Below are 27,878 nucleotides of genomic sequence, written 5' to 3' on the forward strand. Positions count from 1 at the left end.
AGTGAGGCCTATGACATTAAAGTGGGATGTTTTGCACTTGGAACCTGGCACATTTGCAAACATTTAGACAATGAGAAATGTTTGCTTTAGCTCTCTGTTAGAGACTCTAGGATGGTCTTCAACTGTAGTTGACTCTTTTAAAAAAACACAACAGCCTGGGGAATGAGATGATGATAGCAAATATTTTTCACACAACTTTAGGCGAAGGGCCCTGTTGGGTCAGGTCCTGGGCTTGTTAATATTGTGTGATGCCCGAGGGAAGAGAGAGTCCTCGCTTGGGTTGCTCCTTACCGTATTGATAAACGTGACTCTGCAGTCCCTCGGAAGCTGTCGGTCTGGCTCCGATATCCACAGAATAACGAGACGCACTAAAGTGACAGATCTATTTCAGTTTTCCCTTCTTTTATAATGTGCCTGTCACATTGCCCGTGGCTTGTGGAGATTGCTATAATAAAGGGGCACTCAAAATAACAAACCGCTGACACTGCTCTACCGGAAATGCTTCTTGACCAACAGAAGAATTGAAAAAACAGATCGAATGTTTGCAGACATTGTTGAAAACCTACCAGTCAAGGTATTATGAGCGCCAGTGTGGTGTAGTGGTTAAGAGTGGTAGACTCTTAATCTGGGGAACCAGGTTCGCGTCTCCGCTCCTCCATATGCAGCTGCTGTGTGACCTTGGACTAGTCACACTTCTTTGAAGTCTCTCAGTCCCACCCACCTCACAGAGTGTTTGTTGTGGGGGAGGAAGGGAAAGGAGAATGTTAGCTGCTTTGAGACTCCTTCGGGTAGTGATAACGTGGGATATCAAATCCAAACTCCTCCTCCTCCTCCTCTCCTTCTCCTTCTCCTTCTCCTTCTCCTTCTCCTCTTCAGTCTGCAGAGAGGTGTGTGCATGGGAGTTACAAATGCACCCCAAGGGTGGCAAACAGGTGGCTTGCCAGAGTGGTTTAACAATCAATCCCTCTTCCCGGAGAACTCCGAGAACTGCAGCTCTGTGGTGAGAGTAGGGGGTCTCCTAACAACCCTCAACACCTTTCCCAAGCTACAGTTCCCATAATTATTTTGGGGAATCCAGGGCAGTTTAAAGTGGCAATAGCACCCTTGGGGCTGATGGCAGGATGCCCGGTTGTTTCAGCTACTTCAGGGAGTTGCAAAGTATAATGGCTTGTTTGGTCAATGTGTTGAACATCCCTTCCAGGACTGGATTAACTATGGTCACATTCACACAATACATTTTAAGCACTCCTGTGTCACTTTAAGAGTGGAGTCCTCACTTCCCCCAAAGAATCCTGGGAACTGTAGTTTGTTAAGGGTGCTGGTAACTGTAGCTCTGTAACAAGTTTTCTAACAACTCTCAGCACCTTTAACAAACTAGAATTCCCATGGTTGTTGTTTTTTTTGGGGGGGAGTCAGGACAGTTTAAGGTGGCATCATAATGTTTTCAATTTATTGTGGAGATGAAACCAAAATTTCACTGGGTATTTTTTTAAAAACATTGATCTCTTTGCTGTGATGTTGTCTTTTTCTACCAAACGATGGTTTTGATTGATATTCTATAATGTCTCGATCTTGTTATATTTAATGATTTTGCAGAAGATCTTTGTTTTGTTTTTGGGGGTGTACTTTGAAATGAAAGCTGCTTTGTGATATTTGGTTGACATTTGAAGGCGGGCAGGGTACAAACCTTCCATACTTGCTCAAGGTCCACTCGCACTCAGATGCAGTGGGGCTATTTAAAATCAGAGTTGGTTCACACATTCAAATCAGGGGTGTGCCAGGAGCTGATATCTTTGAACACCAGCATCCTGGAAGAGTGTACTGTCTAATGACCCTGAAAATCCAGGGACCGTCCCCAAAACTCTCTAGCCATCACAGCTTCTCATGGTGCCACAGAGAGTCCCCTTCATGAGAGGCCTTCCCTTCAAATAGCGTTTTAACGTGTTACTGGGAGTTCCGATCCATGCATCTTTCTAACACACTTCTTACAGCTATACCTCCCACCCCCCCCCAAAAAAGCCACTTCCTGTTTTTATGAACACAAGATCAGGGTCACATTAATGCTCCTAAGAAAGCTTTGGTTCCAGCTTGCTTCATTCGGCAACTACTTCCCTGCCCTGGCCAAGGAGGAGGCGGTGTGGGGGACTTGGGTTGTGTGGGGGACCCCATTTTTATCAGAAGTATGTTGAAGGATATGGTAGAGTACACCACTGATGCCTGTCCCAGGATCGCCAGTACACTTTTATTTTTCTGTCACTCACTTAACTCCCCCACTCCAGCAGCACCAGGCACCTGAATCTAGCTGCCATTTTGATTTCCCATAAGGCCTCTGATGTAATGTCATTCTGGGGCATTGTGGGAAATTAAAATGATGCCCCTCAGCCACTCAGAGTGTGCCTGCTTGCTGCTAGTCTTCAGCACTGCCAGATAAGCCCTCTTTGAATGATGGATCCTGACACCTCCGCTTTGCCCGGGGCTTGTTTGTTTGTTTATGCACTGGAAACTGAAGGTGTTTGAAGTCTGAGAATGAAAATATGGTTAACAGAATGGATGTCCTTTGCAGTTAGGGGGGTGGGAAGGGAATAAATGGAGACCTGGAAAAATTTGAGGAGACCTGGCAAGGTGTTTTTGAAATATATGAATAATGACATACAGGATATATGGAGAAAGAAAGAGGGACATGAAATGTAGGCTGTGAGAGTTGCAGCCGACTATGATTCCAGATAGGTATGTGTCAGTGGGAAAAGGTTGGGGAGCCAAAGGAGGTTACAATGATAGCTGGGTATGCTTTGAAATACCAGGTGCCGGGAGCAACATCAGGAAGTAGGGATGCGGGATAAATCCAGCCTTGTTTGCCTTTAAATTTGCACTTTTTGAAGCAGTATGTGAACCAAAACAGAGTTATTTTTCAAAATTAGCACTGCTCTGAATTTTACAATCCAGTTCTCCACCCAATATGTACCCCCCCCCAATAATCACATATTATGAGCAAGTGTATGTAAATATGTGCTTGGTAGGCACATTATATTCGGGAAAATGGGTTGCAAAAATACCTATTACAGTCAAAACTGCATGCAAAATTGTGTATATTTGGAGAAATTCACACAAAAATGTTGATGAATTTTTGTGCCACAATTTTTCAGTCGCAGATTGCTGCCGAAATTTGCTCATCCAAGACTTGAAGTGGTTGGCCCTGCGCCTTCTCTACTGCCTCTTTCAAAAAGCTTTCAAAGAATTAACCCCCCCATATAAGTTATTTGTAAATGCAGAGCTGAATTTAAAATGGGGGGGGGGAACTGAGGGAAACAAAAATGACAGGGTCATCCATCCCTTGTTTGCCCTCAGGCTGTTACCCGCAGGCTTTGTTTGTGAGCTTCTGGTTGGCCATGTGAGAACAGGATGCTGGGCTAGTTCCTGGTCCTTTGGCCTGATCCAGCAGGGCTTTTATGCTGATCCTACGAGGATCTTCTTAAGTTATTATGGACTGCAACAGTGCAACAACTGCCATGGACAATTCAGGACACAGGAAACTGCCTTGCGCTAAGCCAGACGACTGATCCAACTAGCAGTTGCTGTGGATCATGAGTTGAAGAGAGTTGCCTTTGTCCTCCTTGTGGGTTTCCCATGGACATTTGGTTGGCCACTCTGAGAACAGGATGTTGGACTGAATAGGCCTTTGGCTTGATCTAGTTGGGCTATTGTTAACACTCATATGGGAGGAAGCGTAAAATAATTCTTTTTTTTCTGTTGTAAATTGGGGAGGGGTTAGGAAGGAACAAACAAACAAATAAACACTACATTTAAACAGAAAGAAAAATGTAAGTCTATCCTTTGCCTTACCCCCACAAGAAGCTTAGCTTTCATTGTGGCCGGTGCTCAGTTTTAAAAACCTATCAGTTAATTAATTGTCTGAGTGTTAATCAATCAATCAATTAAATCTGCATACGTTTGCAAATAATGGAGATGGAGTGGGAGAGAACAGTCGTTCCTAAAGAAAAACCCAGGTTTTCGTTGGGTTGGAACCTGGCTAGGTTGAACGTAGTTTCCATTGAATTCAATGGGTCTTAAGACATGACTCATTTGTCCCACTGATGTCAATGGGGGTCTAAGTCCAGCTTTAAAGTCTGCCTCTTTTCTCTCCACAGACACATAGAATTTTGGAAGAATTTGCAGACACTGAATGCTGTAGATATGGAGCTGTACACAGGACTCCAGAGACTGTGAGTATGTTTGAAAAGCTTCCTTCCCTATGGACACTCTTGGGTATTAAGATCAGCAGAGGGGGACCTCAGGGCCATTCCAGAGCCCTCTGAAGTTTGGGGTTGGCGGCCCACTAAGTTGTGAAATTGTCTGTCAAAGAGATGTGCGTGGCACCTTCATTGTATCATTTTCATTGTATCCTGAATATACACCTCTTTACCCTGGGCTTTTGAGACACATATATGTGTGTGTGTTGATTCAGCTACATTGGCAAAGAACAATCCCTTTATATGTGTTGTTGATGCATTCAAACACTGTGACAGCAGATAGCGCTGTGGAGTTCCATTTGTGCTAACCTGATCGGTGCTTTGTTGTGTCTCGATCTAGCCTGTGTGTCTGTGTTTGCACCAGTGCGGATTACCAAATAGGCAGGGTAGGCACTGGATCAAAATAATATTGATTTGATATTGAAATAAAATTGGTTTATTAAAATTGCTGGTTGGTACAGGTGTTTGTGACAATGATGTAGGAGAGTAGAAGAACATGCTTTATTTTATTTTTATCTTATTTTTTTATTTGTGTGTTTTGTCCTGCCCACTTGTGCTTCAATCCAACCCTTGGGCTGAAATAGGTTCCCCACCCCTGAACTAAATGACTCCTGTTTTAAAAATACCTTTGCTTACAAAAAAACCTCCCATAGTTGTCATCTGATCAGAGGTCAGCAGAAAGGAGGAGGCTCTGCTGAGCTTCCCTGAAACTTAACCTTGGTAAGCAACTGTCTTCCTAAGGAATTCTCTATGTAAGCATCTGAAATTGCTTGTTCAGATCTTGTCCAGATTTAGTGCTGGCGTGTTGTGGTGGGCTTCTGCTTGCTTCAACTGACTCAGCTCCTTCATGGGTGGAAAAAAAAGGTTTCTTCTTGAATGCTCTTGTGCTGGGAGCGTACGTGTTACATTGGGGAGCAGCCAGAATTAGAACACAGGTCGGGAGACTCCTGGTTCTGCACCCCCATGTCCCTGGCCCAAAGGTACTGTCCCTCTCTTTGAAGGGCTCTCCAGTCCAAGCCAAGTGTAAAGACAAAGAGCCTTTCAAGGAGGGGCCTTGAAGTCGCCCATCGATGGGACACAGAATGGTCAAACAGTCAACTTTCACAGTTCCTCTTCCCAGGGAACTCTGGGAAGTTTAGTTCTGAGAGGGACATAGGAGGCTCCTAACATCTCTTAGCATCCTTAACAACTTCAGCTCCCAGAGTTCTTTGGGTGAAGCCATGGCTGTGTTTGAAGTGGTATCACAGTGCTTTAAATACAGTCGTACCTTGGCTATCAAACAGCTTAGTTCTAAAACATTTTGGCTCCCAAACACTGCAAACCCAGAAGTGAGTGTTCCGGTTTGTGAACTATTATTGGAAGCCGAATGGACGACGGGGCTCCCACGGCTTCCTATTGGCTGCAGAAGCTTCCGGCAGCCAATCAGAAGCCATGCTTTGGTTTCTGAACGTTTTGGAAGTCGAACGGACTTCCGGAACGGATTCCGTTCGTTTTTCGAGGTACGACTGTATAAGGTGAGAATGGGGCCTCAGTCACCTTTCTCTGGCTTGTTCTGGTTTCCAGGCCTTCCCTGCTTGTCTTGTAATTTCTTCCTTCAAATGGGCACGACATGTTCCTACCTACCTCCTCAAACTGAGCACAGGGCTTTGACTGCCTCGCTATTGCTGACCTTTCCCATTTCTTTTCAGGACAATCATGGACTCCGGACTCCGGAGCATCCAGCCACGAGCCTTTGATAAAAACCCCCACCTGCACTACATGTGAGTAGGTTTGCTTTTCCTCCCTCTTTCAACCCCCTGACCGACCCAGGTCCGCATGCTCTCTACCATGCTGTGCAGTTGCTTTTATTTGAAGAAGAAGAAGAAGTTCTTCTCCATGCAGTTGCTTGAGGGCAGACAAGTCAGGGAGGGGGGCAGAGTAGAAGCAAGGAGAGGGGGTGAAAGGATGGGAGGCAAAGCGATGGAGAAAAAAGCGGAATCAAAGGGGTCACAGAAAGGAGAGCCTCAAACAATTCTTTCCCGATGGGCAGCTGGCAGATTTAGATGTCTTAATAAGCAAAGCAACTTTGATTGTGGCACTAATGAGCGATTCCTCATTAACACCCATTAGGTGGTCAGTAGAAAGTTTCCCTTTCAGCATGAGGTTCAGGGCGGGGGGGGGGGCGGGGAGATACCATTGGGGGTGGATGGATAGGGGGGAGACTGCGCCAAGGTGATTGTATCAGTGTGGCATTTGCTACGCAGCCTCAAACTGTTCTCATTAACACATAACGAACGGGAGACACAAGGCAATATCTGTTTCTCCTCCCTGCTGTCATACCTCAGGCACATGGCTGACAGCTTGTGCTCTTAATTACTGACTCGTTAGAAAAGCATATGAGCCGGGACCAAGCGATGATACAGGGGCTTTTTGATGGAGGTTGCTGACAGTGTAAGGCTAAGCTGGAAGGCATCTTGAAAACGGAAGGAGCTGGGACCACAAACAAGGGCTCTACGCATGGTATTCAGTCTCTGGAAGTGAGACATGTCTGTGGAGTATTGGATGAAGCGGGTCAACTGAGTGGAAAGACTGTTGTTCTAGATATATTCTACACTTCCCGTTTTTTTATTAGAATGGTTGGTTCTGGTGGAATCCCACTTTTCCCTCCCCATCCCCAGTATGAGTGCTTGAGAAATTTGATTTCTGTGGATTTTGATGCAAACTGACTTTGATCTGTACCTCCTGGAGTAATGCATGGATTGGAATATAGTCATCCATTGGATTTCACACTTTTCTTAAATTCACAATGCCGTTCTTGAGTTAAAAAAAAGGTGGGGCTGAACTGCTTTGCAATGTGCATTTAAATATAAAATATGTTTATAAAGGCATATGCTAGGGTACAATTAAGTGTTTAAGGTTCCTGCATTTTTTTAAAATACTGCAAGAAGTGGGTGAAACAGGCTTATGAAGGAAGATATGTAAAGAAAGAAAGAAAGAAAAAGGAATAGGCTACAAATAGATTGATCCATCTATCCCTCCCTACCTGAAAAGCACTTTGTGAGAATATTCAGTTTTGACAAATCCTGTTGGCACCATTGTTTTCCCCTTGTCACCGCTGCTTCCTGTTCTGTGATTTAGTCACATGGATAGTCTAGTCAAACAAGGACTATGTGGTGATGGTCCAACACAAGGGAGCCAAATGGAATAGGGGTGATGAAAGAGTCAGAGGCATAGATGCAGGGGGTGCTGTCTGCCCTGGGTGTCATGACTGAGGGGGTGGGCGGCACACCTTGCACCCGGTGCCAGCAGCTCTTCTGACCTGGCGGCAGAGAGCAGCCCTCCTCAGCCGCGCGAGGCACACCGGGCTGCAGCAGCTCCGTTGCCAGGTCATGTCTGCCCCGGCTATGGAAAGCAGGAGGAGACTGAGCAGCAGCTTTCCTGCCCCTCTCCTACCCTGAACCATGGCATGTGGGAGGGCACCCTCCATGCCCCACCCCCCTCAGGAGCATGCCCGCCCTGGGCCGGGCGGGCATGTGCTCTGCCGCTGGAAAGAGTGTGACCAAGAGCAAAGGGAATATCAAGAAGCAAGTGGACATTTGGGCAAGAAATGCTGAAAAATGACTGAAAATCAGAAAGGGGTGGGCAAGCAGAATTGAAAGCATCAAACAGCACTTTTGACAAGTTTCTTCTGGATCCTGGAAGGATGCAGCTGATCACTAAAACCATATGCTTATTACAGTGACTAACAAAAGAGAAATTCTGGTTATCATAGCAAAACATTTGGGCTACTGCCTTCATCAGTCGTTATGATAAAAATGATGCTGTTTCCAAGGTGGCTGTTATAGAGCTTTGAAGAGGGGATGTTCAGAAGGAATCCATTTGCTGAAGCTAAGTGATGTTGGTACTACCGGTACCTTCCAGGTTGAGGCCATGTGGTGTTAATATGCCCAGTATATACATCCAGAAATCCTCCTCCTCCTCCTCCTCCTCCTCCTCTTTTTTCTTTTGCTAACATTTTTGGATCTGTTGACATCTCCGTTGCAATTATTGCAAAGTCCAGCAAGCTGTGATACTCCAAATTTAAATGTTTAGCAACAGGTTGTGTCACTTTTTTTTTGGTCAAAATTGCCAATTTGTGGTATTTATATTGTGAGGGACAGGGGATATCGCGAAGTCCCTCCCCTCCTGAGTTCAAGCCCGTCCCCGAGCAAAGGGGAAAGCAGGGAGAGTTCCGATTCCAGTGGGGAAGCAGGAAGTCGTGTCCGAGGCTCAGGCAAGGTAGAGGAGCCAGGGTCCCAGGTGGGACAGGAAGGGGCAAGTAAGGGGGGAAGACCCATCCCCCCAACTCCAGAATTACGCAGGAAGAGGAGGGGCAAGAGGATGGGTCTGCCAAAGCTTTTGTGTTGGAGAAAGACGCGCCAAAAGCCATTAGGAGGTTCTGAAACCGACTGACAACATCGCTCCGTGTAAATAGCAATGACTTGAGCACTGTAAATACGCAGCACCAATAAAAGAATAAAATGCAGAGCTGCGTAGCGTCGTTACTCTGAAGTAGTCCACTCCGGCCACTGTGACAGCAACCTCCTAATCATTTTTGGGCTACTTTGGAGTTGCCGGGATGAGCGTGTCAGAGGCGGAGAAGTGGCGGCAGATCGCTGAGCAAGCCCAGCTAGAACTGCAACAGCTGTCGCTGCAGGCGCAGGGAGAATTGAAGGCAGCTAAAGAGGAGACTAAGAAGGTCCAGGACGACCGGCTACAACTTGCGGAACAGGTGAGAGAGCTCCAGGAAAAAGAGCAGCATTTAAGGGCGGTGGCGGTAGACCTCCAAAACAAGCTGGATGCAGAGAAAAACAAGGCGGGAGGGGCACCCCAAGTCCAAGTGCTGCCAGGAAGGAGAGCCGGGACCCTAGTAAGCAAGTTCAATGGAGACCCGAAGGAGTTTCAGGGCTTTGAGACTGAGATTGTGTATGCTCTTGAGCTGCACCACGATGAGTTCCCTGATGATGAGCACAGAGTAGCGTTTATTGTGGAGCACCTTACAGGGGCGGCCAGGGAGTGGCTAAGACCGTTAATTGCAACAAGGAATCCTTGCATGAAGAATGTCAAACTATTTCTAGAAGGTTTGAAAACGATGTATTCGTCCGATAGTCATATGGACCAGACTAAGGAGGAACTTCATAATTTACGCCAAGGAAATATGACAGTTCGCGCGTATTGGGCGAAATTCACCATGCTGGTGCACAGATTGGGGTGGGATCTGGAGTCTGCCCCAATGCAAGCGGCGTTTTACTTGGGGTTGCATGAGGAGGTGAAGGATGAGCTCTCGAGAGGTCCAAAGCCCAGTAATATGGATCAACTGAGCAAAGCGGCTCTGGCGGTGGGGGTGAGGCAGGAATCCAGATGGAGCGACAAGCAAGCAACGCGCGCAAAGCGGGCTTGGTTCCCACGGTCGCAGGAGAAGCCACTCCCTCAACAACCCTTTCAAGCCACGCCTGGGGCCAGTCAGGACCAGGAACCCATGCAGATTGATAGCGCGCGCGCGCGGGCTTTTCAAACCCCAGCGGCGCCAAGACGCAAGGAGGGAAGGGGTGGGAATTGCTTTCTCTGCAACTCCCCCCAGCATCTCGTCAGAGACTGCCCACATCGCAGGGAGTGGCAAGGAAAGGCGGGAACGGTTGTGCCCTCCCCCACTGACGCAGCACCACAGCAGGGAAACGGGAAAGCCTGGCTGCAGGAGACAAGGGGCGGCAGCCAGGCACAGTCAGCAGACAACAGCCCCAGCCCGCCCACCCGCACAGAGAGGAGCAGAGCCAGCCCACCCCTCCCAGAGCAGGAGTGGTTCTAGAAGTGACGCTCACGCTCCCAAATGGCTATCCATTGACGGTCCTCGCCCTAATTGACAGTGGTGCCTCAGCCAACTTCTTCTCGAGAAACTTTGCAGAAGAGCACCAGATCCAGCTTCTGCAGCTGGATTTTCCTCTGCACGTGGCAACCATTGACGGCAGAGAGCTGCTGGGAGGGGCCATCACTCATCAAACCCCCCCCCCATGAGAATGACGGTTGGAAGGCACTCAGAGACACTGGCATTCAACGTCACCACCATCTCAGACCCCCCAATCGTTTTGGGCATGAGCTGGCTGGCGCGCCACGACCCCTCCATAAGTTGGCATCAGAGATGCATCACTTTTGGATCGGACTTTTGCCTGGAACATTGCATGCAGCACCAACCAGGGGAGGGGCCTCCGATAGCCACGGTGGCCACCATGCACGTCAAAGGGGGTGAGGCGATACCCAAACCATACTGGGACCTGCAGGAGGTCTTCAGTGAAGCGGAGTCCGACCACCTGCCCCCACACAGGCCTTTTGACTGCCAGATCAACCTGGTGCCTGGGGCAACTATACCCCCAGCCAAGCTGTACGCCATGTCAGACCAGGAACTGGAGGATCTGCGCGCTTTTATCGACAAGAACCTCAAGCGGGGGTTCATCAGGGAAAGCAAGGCAGCAGGGGGCAGCCCGGTCTTCTGGGTGGACAAGAAAGACACGCAACAGCGCCGTCTTGTGGTGGATTTTAGACGGCTGAATTCGGTGACAGAGCCAGTGGCTTTCCCCATGCCCAGAGTGGATGATCTCCTGACAGCGGCACGCAGAGGCAAGATTTTCACCAAGCTAGACCTGAGGGGGGCGTACAACTTGATCAGGATCCGGGAAGGCGATGAGTGGAAAACCACGATGTTCACGCCTCTGGGCTCTTTTGAATATCTGGTGATGCCCTTCGGGTTGCAAGGGGGCTCAGCATGCTTCCAGGCCTTCATGCACCACGTCCTGGGGTCCCTACTCTTCAGGAAATGCTTGGTCTTTCTGGATGACATCCTTATTTACTCCAACGACCCAGTGCAGCACGTGAAGGACGTCAGGGAGGTGTTACAGCGCCTGAAGGAGAACCACCTGTATGTGAAGCTGGAGAAGTGCAAGTTTCACACCAAGGAGGTGGACTTCCTGGGCTACAAGCTGTCAGACAAGGGGCTGGCAATGGACAAGGACAAGGTGCAGACCATCCTGGACTGGCACAGCCCCAGGACGCGCAAAGATGCCCAACGCCTACTAGGCTTTGCCAACTTCTACAGGAAGTTCATCAAGAACTTCTCTCGAGTTACGGCTCCCATCACTGACTGCCTGAGAGGCAAGCAGAAGTTCAGGTGGACACCAGAGGCGCAAGCAGCGTTCGAAAGCCTCAAGAGGGTGTTCGCCTCAGACCAGAACCTGTTCCACGTGGTTCAGGACGCGCCCCTACGCATTGAAACAGATGCTTCTGATAAGGCTGTGGGCGCCATTTTGTTGCAACTGGACGCCAACAGAGAGTGGAGACCCTGTGCCTTCTTCTCCAGGAAGTTGACCCAGCCCGAGCGAAACTACACAGTTTTTGATCGGGAACTTCTTGCGATCCACGCGGCGTTCCAGCACTGGAGACACTTCCTGGTGGGCGCCAAGCACCCCATCCAGGTGTGCACAGACCACAAGAACCTGGAGTTCTGGAGAACTGCCAGGGTGCTCAACCAGCGGCAGATACGGTGGGCGGAGTTCTTCTCGAACTTCAACTTCTCCATACACTACATCCCAGGAGAGCAGAATGTCAGGGCGGATGCCCTCTCCCGCAAGCCAGAGTACATGGAGGAGGAGGCGCCACCAGCCCCAAGGCACATTTTCCCCCCGTCGGCATGGTCCTGCGGAGCAGCAGTGGTGAGCGAGGCAGAACTCACAGCACTGACGGCAGCGGATGAATTTGCCAACCGCATCTTCAGAGAACTGAGAGGGGGGAGGGAGCAGGCAAAAGACTTTGCAGAACGCAGAGGGCTGCTTTTCTACAAGGGTGCGCTGTACCTACCCACCACCCAGCTTCGACGTACGGTCCTCAAGCAGATGCACGACAACCCTACAGCGGGGCATTTTGGAAGGGACAAGACCACTCACCTAGTCATGAGACACTTCTGGTGGCCAGGGGTGAGGGAAGATGTTCGAGACTATGTAAGGGGCTGTACCACCTGCCAGCGGGCGAAGGTGGTCAGAGCAGCGCCTCCAGGGTTGCTGGAGCCCTTAGCCACACCACACAGGCCGTGGGAAGTGGTGTCCATGGACTTCATCACAGATCTGCCTTCGTCCAGGGGTAAGACTGCAGTGTTGGTGGTGGTGGACCTCATGTCCAAAATGTGTCACTTTATACCGTGTGCCAGGGCAGTCTCGGCAGAAGAGACAGCCAAACTGTTTGTTGATCACATTTTCAGACTGCATGGATTACCTTTAAGGGTTATTTCGGATCGTGGCCGCCAATTTGTTTCCAGGTTCTGGCGGCGGCTCATGACCCTCCTGCAGGTGGAGGTCAGCTTGTCGACGGCTAGACACCCGCAGACCAATGGACAAGCGGAGAGGGTCAACGCCATTCTGCAGCAGTACCTGAGATGCTACGTCAGCCAGCGGCAAACGGACTGGGTGGATCGCTTGCCACTAGCAGAATTTGCCTACAACAATGCAGTGCACGTCTCCACAGGGGTGTCGCCCTTTAAGGCCAATTACGGGCGCGACCTCAGATCTTTCCCAGAGAGGGAGAGGGAGGAGGAGGAGGAGGGCCCACAGGCTGAGGATTGGGCAGAGGAACTGGAGACGGTGCACCAGCAGCTCAGAGAACACTTGGAGAGGGCCAAGGAAGCGTACAAAAAGGGGGCAGATCGCCACAGGCGACAAGGGGAGGTCATCAGGGTGGGGGACAAGGTGTGGTTGTCCTCGGAGGGCCTTCCCACCAGAGGGAGGTGCAAAAAGCTGGCACCCAAATGGCTGGGCCCCTTCACGGTCACGCAACAGGTCAACCCGGTGGCATACAGGCTGGCACTGCCAGAGGACATGAGGGTGCATCCAGTGTTTCATAGATCGCTGCTGTCGCCGTACAGGGAAAGCAGCAGGCTCAGAGACAGCGAACAAACCCCCGAGGGAGGGGGGGAGAGGGAAAGCAGGGAGCAACTCAATGAGGCCACGGCCATCCTGGATTCAAGGTGGGGGGTGGGGGGCCTGGAGTACCTCATGGCATGGGAGGATGCTCCACCGTCCCAGAATGAATGGGTTCCCGCCACTCAGATACAGGAGGAATTCTTGGTGGAAGAATTTCACGCCCTCTTTCCCCACAGACCCAAGCCCTGGCACATGGAAAGGGAGGGGGAGGAGGAGGAGGCACGGGAGAACAGCTCACCATGGCGCTGGGAAGCGGAGTTTGAGGAACCAGAGGATGAGGTATGGGTGTCGCCAAGATCCACCCAGTCAGAGGAAGGAGCAGATTGGCAAAACATTTTTACCCCCACCAGCTCTGACGCCACGGACTTTTTGGGATTCCCGTCCTCCCAGGCGGAAGGGGGGGGCTCGCAGGACTGGGGGGAGGTGTTCACACCAATGGGCTCGGAGAGCACCGAGTTTTTAGGCTTCCAGTCGTCACCGACACATGGGGGGGGCCTGGGGAGGGGTGAAGGAGAGCTTGGGAGGGGGGTGGATGTGAGGGACAGGGGATATCGCGAAGTCCCTCCCCTCCTGAGTTCAAGCCCGTCCCCGAGCAAAGGGGAAAGCAGGGAGAGTTCCGATTCCAGTGGGGAAGCAGGAAGTCGTGTCCGAGGCTCAGGCAAGGTAGAGGAGCCAGGGTCCCAGGTGGGACAGGAAGGGGCAAGTAAGGGGGGAAGACCCATCCCCCCAACTCCAGAATTACGCAGGAAGAGGAGGGGCAAGAGGATGGGTCTGCCAAAGCTTTTGTGTTGGAGAAAGACGCGCCAAAAGCCATTAGGAGGTTCTGAAACCGACTGACAACATCGCTCCGTGTAAATAGCAATGACTTGAGCACTGTAAATACGCAGCACCAATAAAAGAATAAAATGCAGAGCTGCGTAGCGTCGTTACTCTGAAGTAGTCCACTCCGGCCACTGTGACATATATATATGTAATATTGCACTGCCAACAATTTGCAAAACAGCTGAAATGGTTTCGACTCAGCTCTACCATGCTTCAGTGCTAAGTTTATACAGTCGTTTCTTTCCAGGCATTCTGGTCTCTGGATTCTGTTGCCAGGAATGCCTCTCCCACACACTTCAGAAATGCATAATTGTATCCCTGAATGGTTTTACCCAAAGTATGCATGCAGAAGGTCAAATCTGTTTCTGAACATCTCTCTTTCACCACTTCTGTGGGATTGTGCAAGCATTAGCCGCATTTGTGCAAGCATTCACTGTAGAAGAATCACAGAGGACTAGAACACTGCAGCCAATGATTTTGGAGACTAAATTCCAATCCACACAACTCTTCCTTTCCCCAGCTACTTTAATTCCTCTTCCATCTCCTCCACCTTCTGATAAGTCTTGTCTATTGTTCCAATGGTTTTCTCTTACACATACACTCCCCTCCCTCTCTTCTGTACTTTATCTCGTTTTCTAAGCAACCTCATAAGAAGAGACTTGCCAGGTCAAAGGGAGCAGTGGAGGGCAGATCCCCCAACAGGCCCGGCTCTAGGTAGACCCCCGGTGGCGCAGGGCACCATGGCGCCGGCCCGCCAGAAAGGCGCAGTGAGCTGTGCCCGCCCGCTGGCCGGCCAATCTGCCGGTCCGCCGCGCAGCTGCGCCTGTGGGAGCCGCGCTGCGCCCACCCGCCCACCGCGCTGGGAAACGGGGCGGGAGGGCGCCGGAGAGATCCGGCGCACCACAGCGGCAGGGGCGTTTAAGACGGCCCTGTCCCCCAATGTGTCTAGGTGTGTACATCTCCTACCTGGAAATTCAAGCTTTCCACCTGCCACCTGGAAGGGTCCAGGCAAATCTGGAGACTTCAAGTCAGCCCTTTAGGTTTGGCACCTCCATATCAAATACCTGTAGGTCAATGGTAGAGCATATGCTTTGCATGCAGAAGGTCCCAGGTTTAATCCCTGGCATCTCCAGCATTAACTTGGAAACACCCCTGGTCTGAAACCCTGGAGAGTTTCTGCCAGTCAGTGTAGACAGCGTTGAGCCAGATGGACCAATGGTCTGGCTCAGTATAGATCATAGCTGCCAAGTTATCCCTTTTTTAAAGGGATTTTCCCTTATGCTGAATAGGCTTCCTCGCGAGAAAAGGGAAAACTTGGCAGCTATGGTATAGGTTATTTCTTTTGTAAAAATTTATATACTGCTTGATTGTAGGAAGACCTCAAAGCGGTTTACAAAAAAACACAAGGCACGCCCCCTTGCAACAATCTAGTTTTCCACAACACCAAGCAGATATCTCTGGGAGGTCCATAAGCAAGACAGGAAGGCAACAGCCTCCTCCCCTTTTGCCACCTACCGGTAGCTACTCTGAGAGCTTCCCAGAGGCAGTGGTTGGCCACTGGGAAGACAGAGGACCCTGGGTCTAGGTATGACTTTGGTTGGCTCCAACAGGGATCTCCTTGTCTTATATTACTAGGAGAGGATAAAGCATGTTGAAAAGACAAACCCATGGAGGATAACACTGTTGATGGCTGAACCTTAATCTAACCGCATTGGGAGACTCAGGAGGATTGAGGGGAGGAGCTGCTGCCCTTAGGCACCTGCCACCTAAGGCAGCTGCCTCATTTTGCCTAATGGTAGGGCCAGGGGGATTTCCAAGCAAACATCCATAAGATTGGACTTCAGAAAGGAACGTTCAGAACCGTCGGTTGTTGTTGAGCTCAGGTCCTGCTTACAGGCTTCCCATGGCCTTGTGATTGGCAAGATGCTGGACTAGACAGGCCTTTGGAACGATCTTTTCAGGGCTTTTCTGTTGTTCTTAGACCTTGCTTTCGAGCTCCTCTGTTAGACATTTGGCCTTGCCTTCAGCTCCTTATCCTTTCATGGGCCCAATTAAGCAGGGGGAGGAAGCAGAAAGAGAATGCTTTTTGGTTTTTCACTATCTGGTTGCTTCTTCCAAGCCCTTTGGAATTCATGGCTCATTTTCTCTGCATGTGCAGAAAAACTCCGAAGATATATTAGACCTTCACCCCTCCTCGTTCAGTTCCCAATTGATTATTCCCACTCCTCTGGAATTAATGGTTCTTATTCCCCCCTTGGAATTAATTGGTTTTTTCCTCCCACTCCACAATTGTCTTGAGGGGTTTGTTGCTCTCCCCCTCCCTACAACTGGTCCAATAATATTGATCTTTTCCCCCCTTACTGATGCTTCCTGGGCCGCCATCCCCTATTCCCCCGCCCCCCGGTCCCAAGTGACACATGCCCTGTTTTGTGGATGCTGAGGCTTCCTTGTACACAATACAATATAATGTCCCAGCTTCATCAGTTAGATCATGGAGAACAGAATGTGTTGGTTCTGAAGCTGAACTGGAAATGGCTCCCGACTTTTTTTGATGCCATGCCTACCTTTGCCCTTCAGCAAAAATGAAAGAAAAGGGGGAAAGCGGGTGTCTCAGAGTAGCTTACAAAAATCACTCTTACGACGGTCCTTGCTCTCAGGCTTATAATCTAAAAAAATCATGGCACACAAGGAAAAAGGGATGAGAGGGAGGAGGAAAAAGCAAGCTCAAGTTCTTAAAGCTACAGCTCTTAAATTTGCAGCAGATGCCAGTGGTGGTTTTGGCTGTCTTGTCCTTGATAAAGACTGCCCCACCCCAGAAGCAATATTCTAACCCCTTCATGCACCTCCCGCCCTAGATCAGATCCAAGAGCAGAACAGGTGAAAATGTTCAGGTGAGGGGCCACTTCCCTAATCCGGCAAGTTCTTCTTGTGTTCTTACATACCCTGCATCATTTCTCCAATGAAAATAGGGGCGTCCCGTTCCATAATGATCATTTTACTATTTATACCCCACACATCTTACTGGGTTGCCCCAGCCACTCTGAGCAGCTTCCAACATATATAAAAACATAATAAAACATTTAAAAACTTCCCTGTACAGGATTGCTTTCAGACAGCTCGGGGTTGGATAACGCTATACCCTCCAAAAAATTTCCAATGAAAAAAGGGACATCCTAAGGAAAAGTGGGACATTCCTGGATCAAATCAGAAACTTCTCTAAAATCAGGGACACCCCTGGAAAATAGGGACACTTGGAGGGTCTGTTCTTATCTTCCCAGGTGGAAGGCATTGTCTGTGGACTTGTTAAAGGACACATTGATTCAGCAGGGTCATGTGGGGCTCAGAAGAATTGCTTCGGGGAGGGGGGGCGGCGCTGCCTGCAGAGCATTGGCTGCCCCTTGGCCACCCCTCATTTTAAGTTAATGCACAAAGCAGCTGCAACCTTGAATGGTGCTGAGCTCATGCAGGCATCGCTTGAAGGGGAGGCCTGTTTGAGAAGGCCAGGCACGCAGAACAGGATGAATTACTGGTTCTTGTTCACTCCAGCCCTGCAGACTTGTGTTAACGGGAGTCAAATGCGCGTTTGAGATGACAGCGCACTTACATGCCTACATAAAAGAAGACCATCTCTGCAAATGAAAAGACAACTGGGCGGTTAAGAAAAGCATGGACAGAAATTGTTAAGAGCACTCAGCTGCCCCGGTAATAAATACATGCCAAGGTTCTTAAAAACCATGAAGAGGGAGGGAGCTTGTCATGATGCAGTAACCTTCGTGTTGGCTGAGTTGAATCTTCCTTCCTCCCACCTTGACACTTAAATACCATTTGGACTATGTATTCCTTAAGTTCTTTCTTCTAAGGGAATGCAGATTGCAGTCAAGTTTCTTGCAATGGAGTGCGGCTCTTGAAAGCAAAGTGGAAACTGATGTTCAATGCAGCCCCTCCAAGTTTCCCTATTTTCCAGGGAGAGTCCCGGATTTACTGAAGCCACTCCGGTTTCTGATTTGATCCCTGAATGTCCCACTTTTCCTTTGTTGTTGTTCAGTTGTTTAGTCATGTCCGGCTCTTCGTGACCCCATGGACCATAGCATGCCAGGCACTCCTGTCTTTCAATGCCTCCCGCTGTTTGGTCAGACTCATGTTAGTAGCTTTGTGAACACTGTCGAAACATCTCATCTTTTGTCATCCCCTTCTCCTTGTGCCCTCAATATTTCCCAACATCAGGGTCTTTTCCAGGGAGTCTTCTCTTCTCATGAGGTGGCCAAAGTATTGGAGCCTCAGTTTCATGATCTGTCCTTCCAGTGAGCACTCAGGGCTGATTTCCTTCAGAATGGATAGGTTTGATCTTCTTGCAGTCCATGGGATTCTCAAGAGTTTCCTCCAGCACCATAATTCAAAAGCATCTATTCTTCGGTGATTACATGGGCGTACCCAGCATTTTAAAAAATCGTCCTGCTTCACGGTGGCTGCAGCTGAGCTGGAGATGCGCCGAGGTCCCGTAAGAAGAGCCTGAAGTGGCTCAACAAGGCACAGCGGCGTCGCTAGCCTTCTGGCTGCCCGGGGTGGCAAATCAGAAGGCACCCCGCCGGGGGGGGGGCATCCGTCGCATGCATAAAGGCGAGCGATGCCGCTGGGAGGAAGGGACCCGCGTGAAGGGAAAGGAGGAGCAATGGAGACAGGGAAGCGGCTTCCTCCTCTCTGTTTCTCCCTCCCCCTCCTCGAGCTCCAGCATGAGGGCAGCGTGGGAGCTGCGTCCCTAACCAGCCCAGCCCAGCCCTGGCGGCGGCGCCACTTACTGCTCCTGCTGGCCGCGGCCCGACGGCATGCCCAACCCCGCTGGCCCCAACTCTGAGGGCTGCACATGGGCCGCTCCTGGCGGCTGCAACAATAGCCCATGGTGGAGCAGCGCCTCAGCAGCTCCCGGGTCGGCGCGCCCTCAGAGCGCGCAGCAGACGCCACCACCACTTCTGTTTGGGCTGCAGCGGCAGCAGGAGCCGCGGAAAGGGGAGGGGGCTTCTCAGCAGGAGGTGGAGAAGGCGGAGGGGCTCTAAGCCGCAGAGCAAGGCCTTGCCCCCGGGGAGGGATGGAGGGAAAGGAGGACGGACCTCAGCTCGTGCCCCCGCTGGGTCTGTGGGAAGCGGAGGCAACTCAAGCATGCAACTTCTCGGCTGCTCGGCCAGCCCTCCCTCTCTCCCTCTCTCTCCTCCTCCTCTTCCTCAGGCAGGACAGCTGTCGGTGGAGGTGGTGAGGGGGTACCGCGCTGACCCCACAAAGTGGAGCCCGGAGTCAGTTTCTTCCCGGAGTCAGTTTCACCTGGGCTCCTTAGCCCCGCCCCATGTTCCCACTTTGTGGCCCCTCCCCTCCTGTGCCTTGGCCCCGCCCCTGAATGACCATGGCTTGCCCCCCCCCTAGTATTGATCCTGGGTACACCCCTGGGTGATCAGCCTATGTTGCTCAGAGAAATGTTGGAGGTTTTTGAGTTATGTGAGCCCCAAGCCAAGGAGATAAGTAACTATACAACCTTTAGAAGACAGCGGAAGGCAGTCCTGTATAGAGAAGTATTTTTTAATCTTTAATGTTTTATTATGATTTTATAAATGTTGGAAGCCACCCAGAGTGGCTGGGGCTACCCAGTCAGATGGGGTGGGGTATAAATAATAAAATTATTATGGAATAGGACATCCCTATTTTCATCGGAGAAATGTTTGAGGGTATGTTGATGTAAACACACAGTCTCATTTACTCAGGTAGTTTGGGGTCTGTTTGCTGCTGTTGAAAACTGTAATTCTGTCTACTTTCCATAGGCATTTGAATAGATCCTAGTGGTTAATCCCCACCAGACTCTTCATTAATACCCACAGGCCAATAGTGTAAGGACAGGAAGCATAGTTGGAGGTTGGGCAAATTGCAGAACTTTTGACACATGATGCAAAAAAAAATCAAAAAAATCCTTCCAGTAGCACCTCAGAGACCAACTAATTTTGTCATAGGTATGAGCTTTCGTGTGCATGCACACTTCTTTGTATCTGAAGAAGTGTGCATGCACACGAAAGCTCATACCTATGACAAACTTAGTTGGTCTCTAAGGTGCTACTGGAAGGATTTTTTGTTTTTTTTTGTTTTGACTGCGTCAGACCAACATGGCTACCTACCTGTAACATGATGCAAGTATCTGTCTAGCTTATTTTTATTTGTTGATGAATAGATTTTGTCTCAGCAGTGTGCATATGTAATTACAATGTTCTTGTTTTCCTTTGAGGAGGATGTTCCAGTGTGCTTTCAGATTACTGTGCAAATAAAGGTGTTTGTTCTGGGTCTGAGAAAATGCATTGTGATTTGTTGACTGGGGTTACCATGGGAGATCTAGAATAGGGACCCCAAACTAAGGCACGGGGGCCAGATGCGGCCCAATCGCCTTCTATATCTGGCCCGCAGACGGTCCAGGAATCAGCATGTTTTTACATGAGTAGAATGTGTTCTTTTATTTAAAATGCATCTCTGGGTTATTTGTGGGGCATAGGAATTCATTCATTTTTTCTTCTTCAAAATATAGTCCGGCCCTCCACAAGGTTTGAGGGACGGTGGACTGGCCCCCTGCTGAAAAAGTTTGCTGACCCCTGAACCTCCCTAACACCACATTGCTTTAAATGCTGGAAGTGTTCATTCTTTCTTTTCAAGTCGGCTTTTCCAGCTAGATAAATGCATCCTGAACATGAGTGTCTATTTGCTAGGGTTTTAGTCTTGTTTTATTTTAGTTTTTGGCCAAATTGTTTTGATTGATTTTCCAAATTTTACCAAATAAACCACAGATTAAGACATATTTAATATAGTTTTTTCTAATAAATTGGTTTCTGGCACTCCGTTCTTGAGTTTTCGTCTTGTTGTAAATGTATTTGTGGTTTTTGTGGTTTTAACTATTTTTAATTATCTTATGTTTAAATGGCCTTGGGGTGTTGGTTTAGAAGGTGATTAATAAACTAATGGCAATAGGAAGAAGAAGAAGAAGAAGAAGAAGAAGAAGAAGAAGAAGAAGAAGAAGAAGAAGAAGAAGAAGAAGAAGGAGGAGGAGGAGGAGGAGGAGGAGGAGGAGGAGGAGGAGGAGGAGGAGGAGGAGGAGGAGGAGGAGGAGGAGGAGGAGGAGGAGGAGGAGAAGAATGCTCTGAGTAGTGGTTGTCAGCCAGTGCAGACAATACTGAGATAGATGGATCAAAGCTATCACTTTGATGCAGTTTCCTGAGTTCCTCGTTGTCTTTAGTTGCCCTTTATTCAGGGCTATTGCTCAAGCAACTCTGCTAGACAGCCTGAATCACTGCAACATATAAGTTGCTTTTCCAATTGGATCTTACTTGGAGTGTTTCCTCTTCCAGCTCGGTGTTTTGCTGCTCCCGAATCCCATCCCTCTGACAGTCTGGCAGCCTTGTCATTCAGCCGGAGGGTGGGCCACATGGGCATCTGGCAGCACCCCCAGGATCATCTGCGTGAAACCAGGAGCGAGGCTGTGCCTGGCGCTGGGAGGTCCCCCTTCCTGCTTTCAGCCAGCTGCTGCCCTGCGTCGAGCTCGGCTTGCCAAGGGCTTGACATTTTCCGTAGGTGCTGCGCAGAGGGGCTGAGGATAAAAGGATTGGCGGAAATATCACTCTCTCTGGAGTTCTAGGCAGCAGGAACAAAGTACAGTAGCTGGTGAGATCAAAGGAAACTGTCCCAATCTGGCCTTCAAGGGAGCATCTTCGTGCTCTGCAGTTCAATGTGCATCTTAGCTGCAATCTGGACAGTGTTGCCACAAGATCCCACAAGCAGCAATCTCGGGAGAGGGCGGAGAGGACACAGCACCCTTAGGTATATTTTGCTACTTTTACGTCTTTCCAATCACAGTCATGCCTTTCGTAGGAACACTGGAATCTTCCTTATACCAAATCTAATCCATTGGTCCATTTAGCTCAGTATTGCTGACAGAGACTCCCTGTGGTTTCAAAGAGGGCAGTTTCCCAGCCCTACCTGCAAAGCCCCCAAGTGTCCCTATTTTCCAGGGATGTCCCTGATTTAGAGAAACAGTCCCAGTTTTTTATTTGATCCAGGAATGTCCCACTTTTCCTTAGGTTGTCCCTATTTTCATTGGAAATGAAATGTTGGAGGGTATGGTAGGATGCAGTGCTTTTTTCTGGGGGGGGACACATACCCCTAAACATTTTGTGTTGGCCCAACCAACAGATGGACCGAATTGCCAACTGTCTCCACAGCAGCAGTGCGACTTGGAGCTCTGGCATTTTCCCTATTTTCATTGGAGAGATGTTGGAGGGGATAGAGTTATCCAGCTGCCGAGCCATCTCAAGGCAATCCTGTATAGGGAAGGGTTTTTTAAAAAAAATGTTTAATGTTTTATTATGTTTTTATATATGTTGGAAGCTGCTCAGAGTGGCTGGGGCGACCCAGTAAGATGTGTGGGGTATAAATAGTAAAATGATCATTATGAAATGGGATGTCCCTATTTTCATCAGAAAAATGTTGGGGGGGTATGTGCCTGGAGATACTGGGGACTGAAGCTGAGAATGTTGGCATGCAACTCATGTGTTCTACTACTGAGATATGAAAAAAGGAGGGAGAGTCCTGGGAAAGATAATTTGGTGGTGAGAAATCTCCACCAGTGATTCAAAGCTACATTACTGTTCTCAGAGAATGGGGGGAAAAGAAGATCTGTAGCTACTCTACACTTCTCAAGGAAAGGGAATTTATAGCCATGCCACAATTCCCATGGCCTCTGGCAGGTAAGGAGAGGAAGGGAGATCCATAGCCACTTTACAGTTCCCGTGACTGTTGGGGAGCCATGGGGAAGAGGAAAAAATGATAGTTGTGTGAGTTTTGAACTGTATAGATGTTATGGGTGAGCAGAGCCATCGAGGTTCGCCTAGCTGTATCTGCATTTAAAAAATTCTGCTCTGTGCTCTTTCCATTTCAATCTGTGTCTCAAGTGCTGAACTACTCTGTCTAAAGAAAAGCTCTGTTCCTTATTTGCTATAATAGGGAATCTAAAAATGTATATAAATGTACAAGCACGCGAGCCCCTCCAGAGTGGATTAAGCTTGCCAAATTACAGGCCAATGGGTCCAGGAGTTTTTGTGTGGGAACATTTGCAGCATAAAGCATATTAGGGCAATGCAGGTGGCAAACAAAGCTCCAAAATCCATATTAGTTTCATTTTTTTATTTTTATTTTTGAGAGAGAGAGAGAGAGAGAGAGAGAGAGAATGAATAATTACCCCGCCCATCTGCCTGGGTTGCCTAAGCCATTCTGGGCAGCTTACAAAATATAAAAACATAATAAAATATTAAACATTAAAAAACTTTCATTTGAAGGGCTGCCTTCAGATGTCTTCTAAAGGTTGTATAGTTACCTATCTCCTTGGCTCAGGGTGTCACATACCTTTCAACATTTCTCTGATTAAAATAGGGATGTCCTAAGGAAAAAAGGGAAATTCTGGGATCAAATCAGAAACCGGGACGGCTTCTGTATATTTGCGACTGTCCCTGGAAAACAGGGACATTTGGACGGTCTGGAATAGCTCTGCTGGGTCAGACCAGAACCCCATCTGGTTCAGAATTCTCTTCTCATAGTGTCCAACTAGATGCCTATGGGATGCCTGCATTCAGGACCTGAGTGCAATAACAACTCTCAGCATTTGATGCCGGTAGTTAGAGCATGCTTGCACCAACGCCACTCTTCCATTCTTTTCCAGAAATGGTGCTCATCGCTGCCACTGCAGCAAACCATTTGATGATGGGCTCCAATTATTTCTAAGCACTATTCTGTGCCAGCCTGTTGATAGGTGCGTGACTCTGCTCGGCGTTTTATTTATGGTGCATTCAGGAAAACAAATTAAGGCCGTGTAATTACGTACCGAGGTGCATGCTTTAAGCAGATCTCAAGCAGTCAGGACTCCGTTTAAAATATTAATAATTGCTTTATCCATCTGCCTTCGGTGGCTCCTCGTTGTGCTGCGTGAGGTTTTTTGTTTTCCTTCGCTTTGAAATAATCTGTCTTTGGCAGATTTGTGCTTGCTCTAAGTTGCCTAACGGGACACCTGAATCACAACACTTAAGCTGCCGTCCCAGCTATAGAAAAGGCTGTAGCTGAGACTGGAACAACACATTGTGCAGCTCCTCTGGAAAGTGGTGCTGGAGGAGGGCAATTTGCAGAATGGAAGCGGTGGGCAGTTGCCCTTTGTTTCCTTGTCTTTGGAACCTGAGCATGTGAAGAAAGCAATATATTGGGGAAGCACTGAGCTTGTGGAGAGTTAGGCACTTCTCTCCCTGCCAAACCAATCAGTGAAGGTGGGTTGGCTAGGCAACGTGTAGTTCTAGCCTCAGTCACGGGATGCATGTACTGTACAAGGTCCCAGTCTCAGTCCCTGGCATTTTCAGTCAAAGCAGCGATGGAGACGTTGTGTCCTACTATTTATTGAGGTTGATTGTGGAAAACCTCAAAGCAGTTTACATAGCCAGGGATGGTTGGTATTGTAGTTCAAGGACATTTGAAAAGCTAAAGGTTCCTTGGTCTGGGTCATGTGGGTTCACCTTAACATTCCTGGTTGGTCTCTGAGCTGTCTAAAGAAAACTCTGTCTATATCAGGCATCCCCAAACTTCGTCCCTCCAGGTGTTTTGGACTACAATTCCCATCTTCCCCAACTACTGGTCCTGTTAGCTAGGGATCATGGAAGTTGTAGGCCAAAACATCTGGAGGCAGTGGCCCGCAGCTGGATGGGGGAGAGGCTCACCAACTTTGGGCCATCTCCCCTCATTTTACTAAAATTGAGCCCCCCAAAATGGGGGTGGGTGTGTCTTATACAAGGGGGTGTCCTATAGACAGAAAAGTACGGTAAGTGCTAAAAGACCTTTCCCCAAGGTCGGTGCTATTGTTTTTCTCATCACAATTTTTAGTTTGTCATGTTACAGATTTACCTGTATATTGGCAAGAACCCCTCACCCAACCAGCAGAAGTAGCAGTTGACTCAAACACATTCTCCCTGCATTGGCAAATGCCAAAGGTCATTTGTCTCGGCTGTGCAATTAATCAAAGCAACATTTGCATAAATGTGTGAAATGCCTAACATGCATTCTGCCCGTGGGCATCTTGTCAAATTAGGCTTTCTAGGTATCTCTCTCTGTCTCTCTCTGTCTCTCTCTCTCTCTGTGTATTATATATCTTACTATTATATATATTGCAATAAACTAGGTTTGCTACCAATGGGCACCAAGTCACCATTTCCTTTTTCTTTTCCGTTTCCTTTTAAATGCTGGAGAAGGGCAGTTGCACTCCTAGCGCCGCTGCCAGAAGGCAAGTGACCTGCCGTTCCCTCTGTCCGCCTGGGCATCTGAGGACAATTGCTACAGAGTGGCCACTCAGCTCCACAAGGGCATTGTCACACTGCCCGCCTCTCTGCAGTCCTTTCTTGGTTCAGATTCCCTGAAAGGCTCCTGAGGTCTTAGGTCTTGTCCGGCACGGATTGTGAAGCGGCTGCACATCTGGGCTGTGTGCCCAGATGTTTTCGCCCTCTTCCTTTCATGCTGTCGCTGATGCCACGTGGGATTGCAGATCTGTTCAGGGCCTCGGGCAAAGCGTAAACTTTGATGCAGCCACCTCTGAAGCAGCCCAGGCAGAATCCAAGTTTGCTTTCCATTGCGGTTGGCAGGTCATTGGATAACTATCCCCAGCCTCTCACTCCGACGGGGACATAACAGTGGTTTTCTTCTTCTTCTCAGGAAAAGGTTTGGATGTTTGGTGGCCCTCTATCCCCTCCTCCATTGCATAACCTCTACCATGTGACCTGTTTCATCTCTTCTTCTTATCACTAAGTTAGTCCACATTTTCACCATACCTGTAAAGCAGTATGATACCACTTCAAGCAGTCGTGGAGTCCCCCAAAGAATTCTGGGAGCTGTAGTTTCTTCAGGGTGCTGGGAGTTTTTAGGAGGCCCCTCTCCCTCTCACAGAGCTACAGTTTCCAGAGTGGGTTAAAAGTCAATCCCTCTTCCTCTCTGGGAAAGCTCTAGATGCAAATCTTTGCAACAATCCTGTAAAGTAGGAAAAGATTTATTATCAAGCAATTAGCTGTTCTGTGTACCACATTTCTAGCCTGCTTGCAATTTTCATATACGGGGAGACCTGACTGGTGCACCAATGTTGTCATATGTTTGCAAATTACAACCAAGATTTATTCAGAGTTACCCCCCCCCCCCGCTTTTGCACCTGTGATCTAAGTGCAGTTGGCATAACTAAGCAGTTGTATGGTATCTCTACCATCTTTGCATATCCTCAGATGTTGCTCATTTTAACCATTTATTTCCTTAGGGAAATACACAGTACATAATTCCTTCAGCTACTCTTTGCTAACGCACACAATTAGCAAGCTGAGCCCTCGTATGACCAGGTGACATTTTTGCTCATGAGGAGTTTCTGGAAAAATCTGTTGCGTTGTTGTGGTTTAACGAGGGTCAGACTAAAGGTAAAGGTAAAGGGACCTCTGACCATTAGGTCCAGTCGTGACTGACTCTGGGGTTGCGCGCTCATCTCGCATTATTGGCCAAGGGAGCCGGCGTACAGCTTCCGGGTCATGTGGCCAGCATGACAAAGCCGCTTCTGGCAAACCAGAGCAGCACATGGAAACACCGTTTACCTTCCCGCTGTAGCGGTTCCTATTTATCTACTTGCATTTTGACGTGCTTTCAAACTGCTAGGTAGGCAGGAGCTGGGACCAAGCAACGGGAGCTCACCCCGTCACAGGGATTCGAACCGCCGACCTTCTGATCAGCAAGCCCTAGGCTCAGTGGTTTAACCACAGCGCCACCTGTCCATGCAACTAACCCCAGGGCAACCCAGGTTCAGATCCTGACTCAGCCATAAAGCCCCCCCCGGGGGGGGCACCTTGGACTAGTCTCTTAATACTGTCTTTCAGCATGGCCTACCTCTCAGGGTTGTTATTAGGGTAAAATAGAGGAAGAACCTTGCAGACCACCCGGAGTGGAGGGAGGAAGATAAAAAGGTAAATAATTGCTTCAGGAAAGCCAGAGGTAGTTGAGAAGCTGAACAATCAGACCACACAGACTTTGTGAACCTCATGTTAACAGTGTCACCTAAAAAAGAAAAAGTTTTTATTGAAGATTTTCTTGCATTGCAAAAGTACATACAGTGTCTCTTTTTTCCGTTCATAGAATCTTTTCCACAGGTCAGTTATATTCGATGTGAGACACTAATGTTATAGACATTAAAGGTTTAAGGAAGAAGAGAGGCAGGGAATAAGAGTGTGTGAGAGAGAAGGTTAGGGTAGTAGAATTTTGTTCCTTTGCATAGTGTATGTGCAAGGTTTTTGTGTCGGCGTCATGTAGGTAGCTTCTCTTTCTATTCATTTCTTTGTTGTCATTGGTGGTGAGAGAGAGGTGGGGGGGTTCAGGCCATGGTTGGTTGACTTCAGTTGGCTGCAATGAGTTTTGTTTGCCTGTGTGAGGAAGGAGGCACATTCGGAAGGAGCGCCTTCTGGCGGTTCCCTCGCTGTGAGAAGCCAAGTTGCAGGGAACCAGGCAGAGGGCCTTCTTGGTAGTGGCACCCGCTCTGTGGAATGCCCTCCCACCAGATGTCAAAGAGGAAAAACAACTACCAGACTTTTAGAAGACACCTGAAGGCAGCCCTGTTTAGGGAAGCTTTTAATATTTAACAGACAATTGTATTTTAACATTTTATTGGAGGCTGCCCAGAGTGGCTGGGGAAACCCAGCCAGATGGGCGGGATATTAATAATAAATAACAACAACAACAACAACAACAACAACAACCATCAAAGCTG

The 27,878-nt window shown here is 48.8% G+C and overlaps 1 protein-coding gene across 4 annotated transcripts in view; it reads left to right on the forward strand.

The window, feature by feature from the left end:
- NTRK3 (neurotrophic receptor tyrosine kinase 3) overlaps positions 1–27,878 on the forward strand; it is a 416,191-nt gene that overhangs the window by 99,570 nt on the left and 288,743 nt on the right. For all 4 annotated transcript variants that reach the window (XM_060282684.1, XM_035131834.2, XM_035131835.2 and 1 more), the window contains exons 2-3: positions 4,146–4,220; positions 5,936–6,007. In XM_060282684.1, coding sequence (XP_060138667.1) covers positions 4,146–4,220; positions 5,936–6,007 — 147 coding nt within the window. The remainder of the gene's footprint in view (positions 1–4,145; positions 4,221–5,935; positions 6,008–27,878) is intronic.

This window comes from Zootoca vivipara, chromosome 14, assembly GCF_963506605.1.
Source record: "Zootoca vivipara chromosome 14, rZooViv1.1, whole genome shotgun sequence".
NCBI lineage: Eukaryota > Metazoa > Chordata > Lepidosauria > Squamata > Lacertidae > Zootoca > Zootoca vivipara.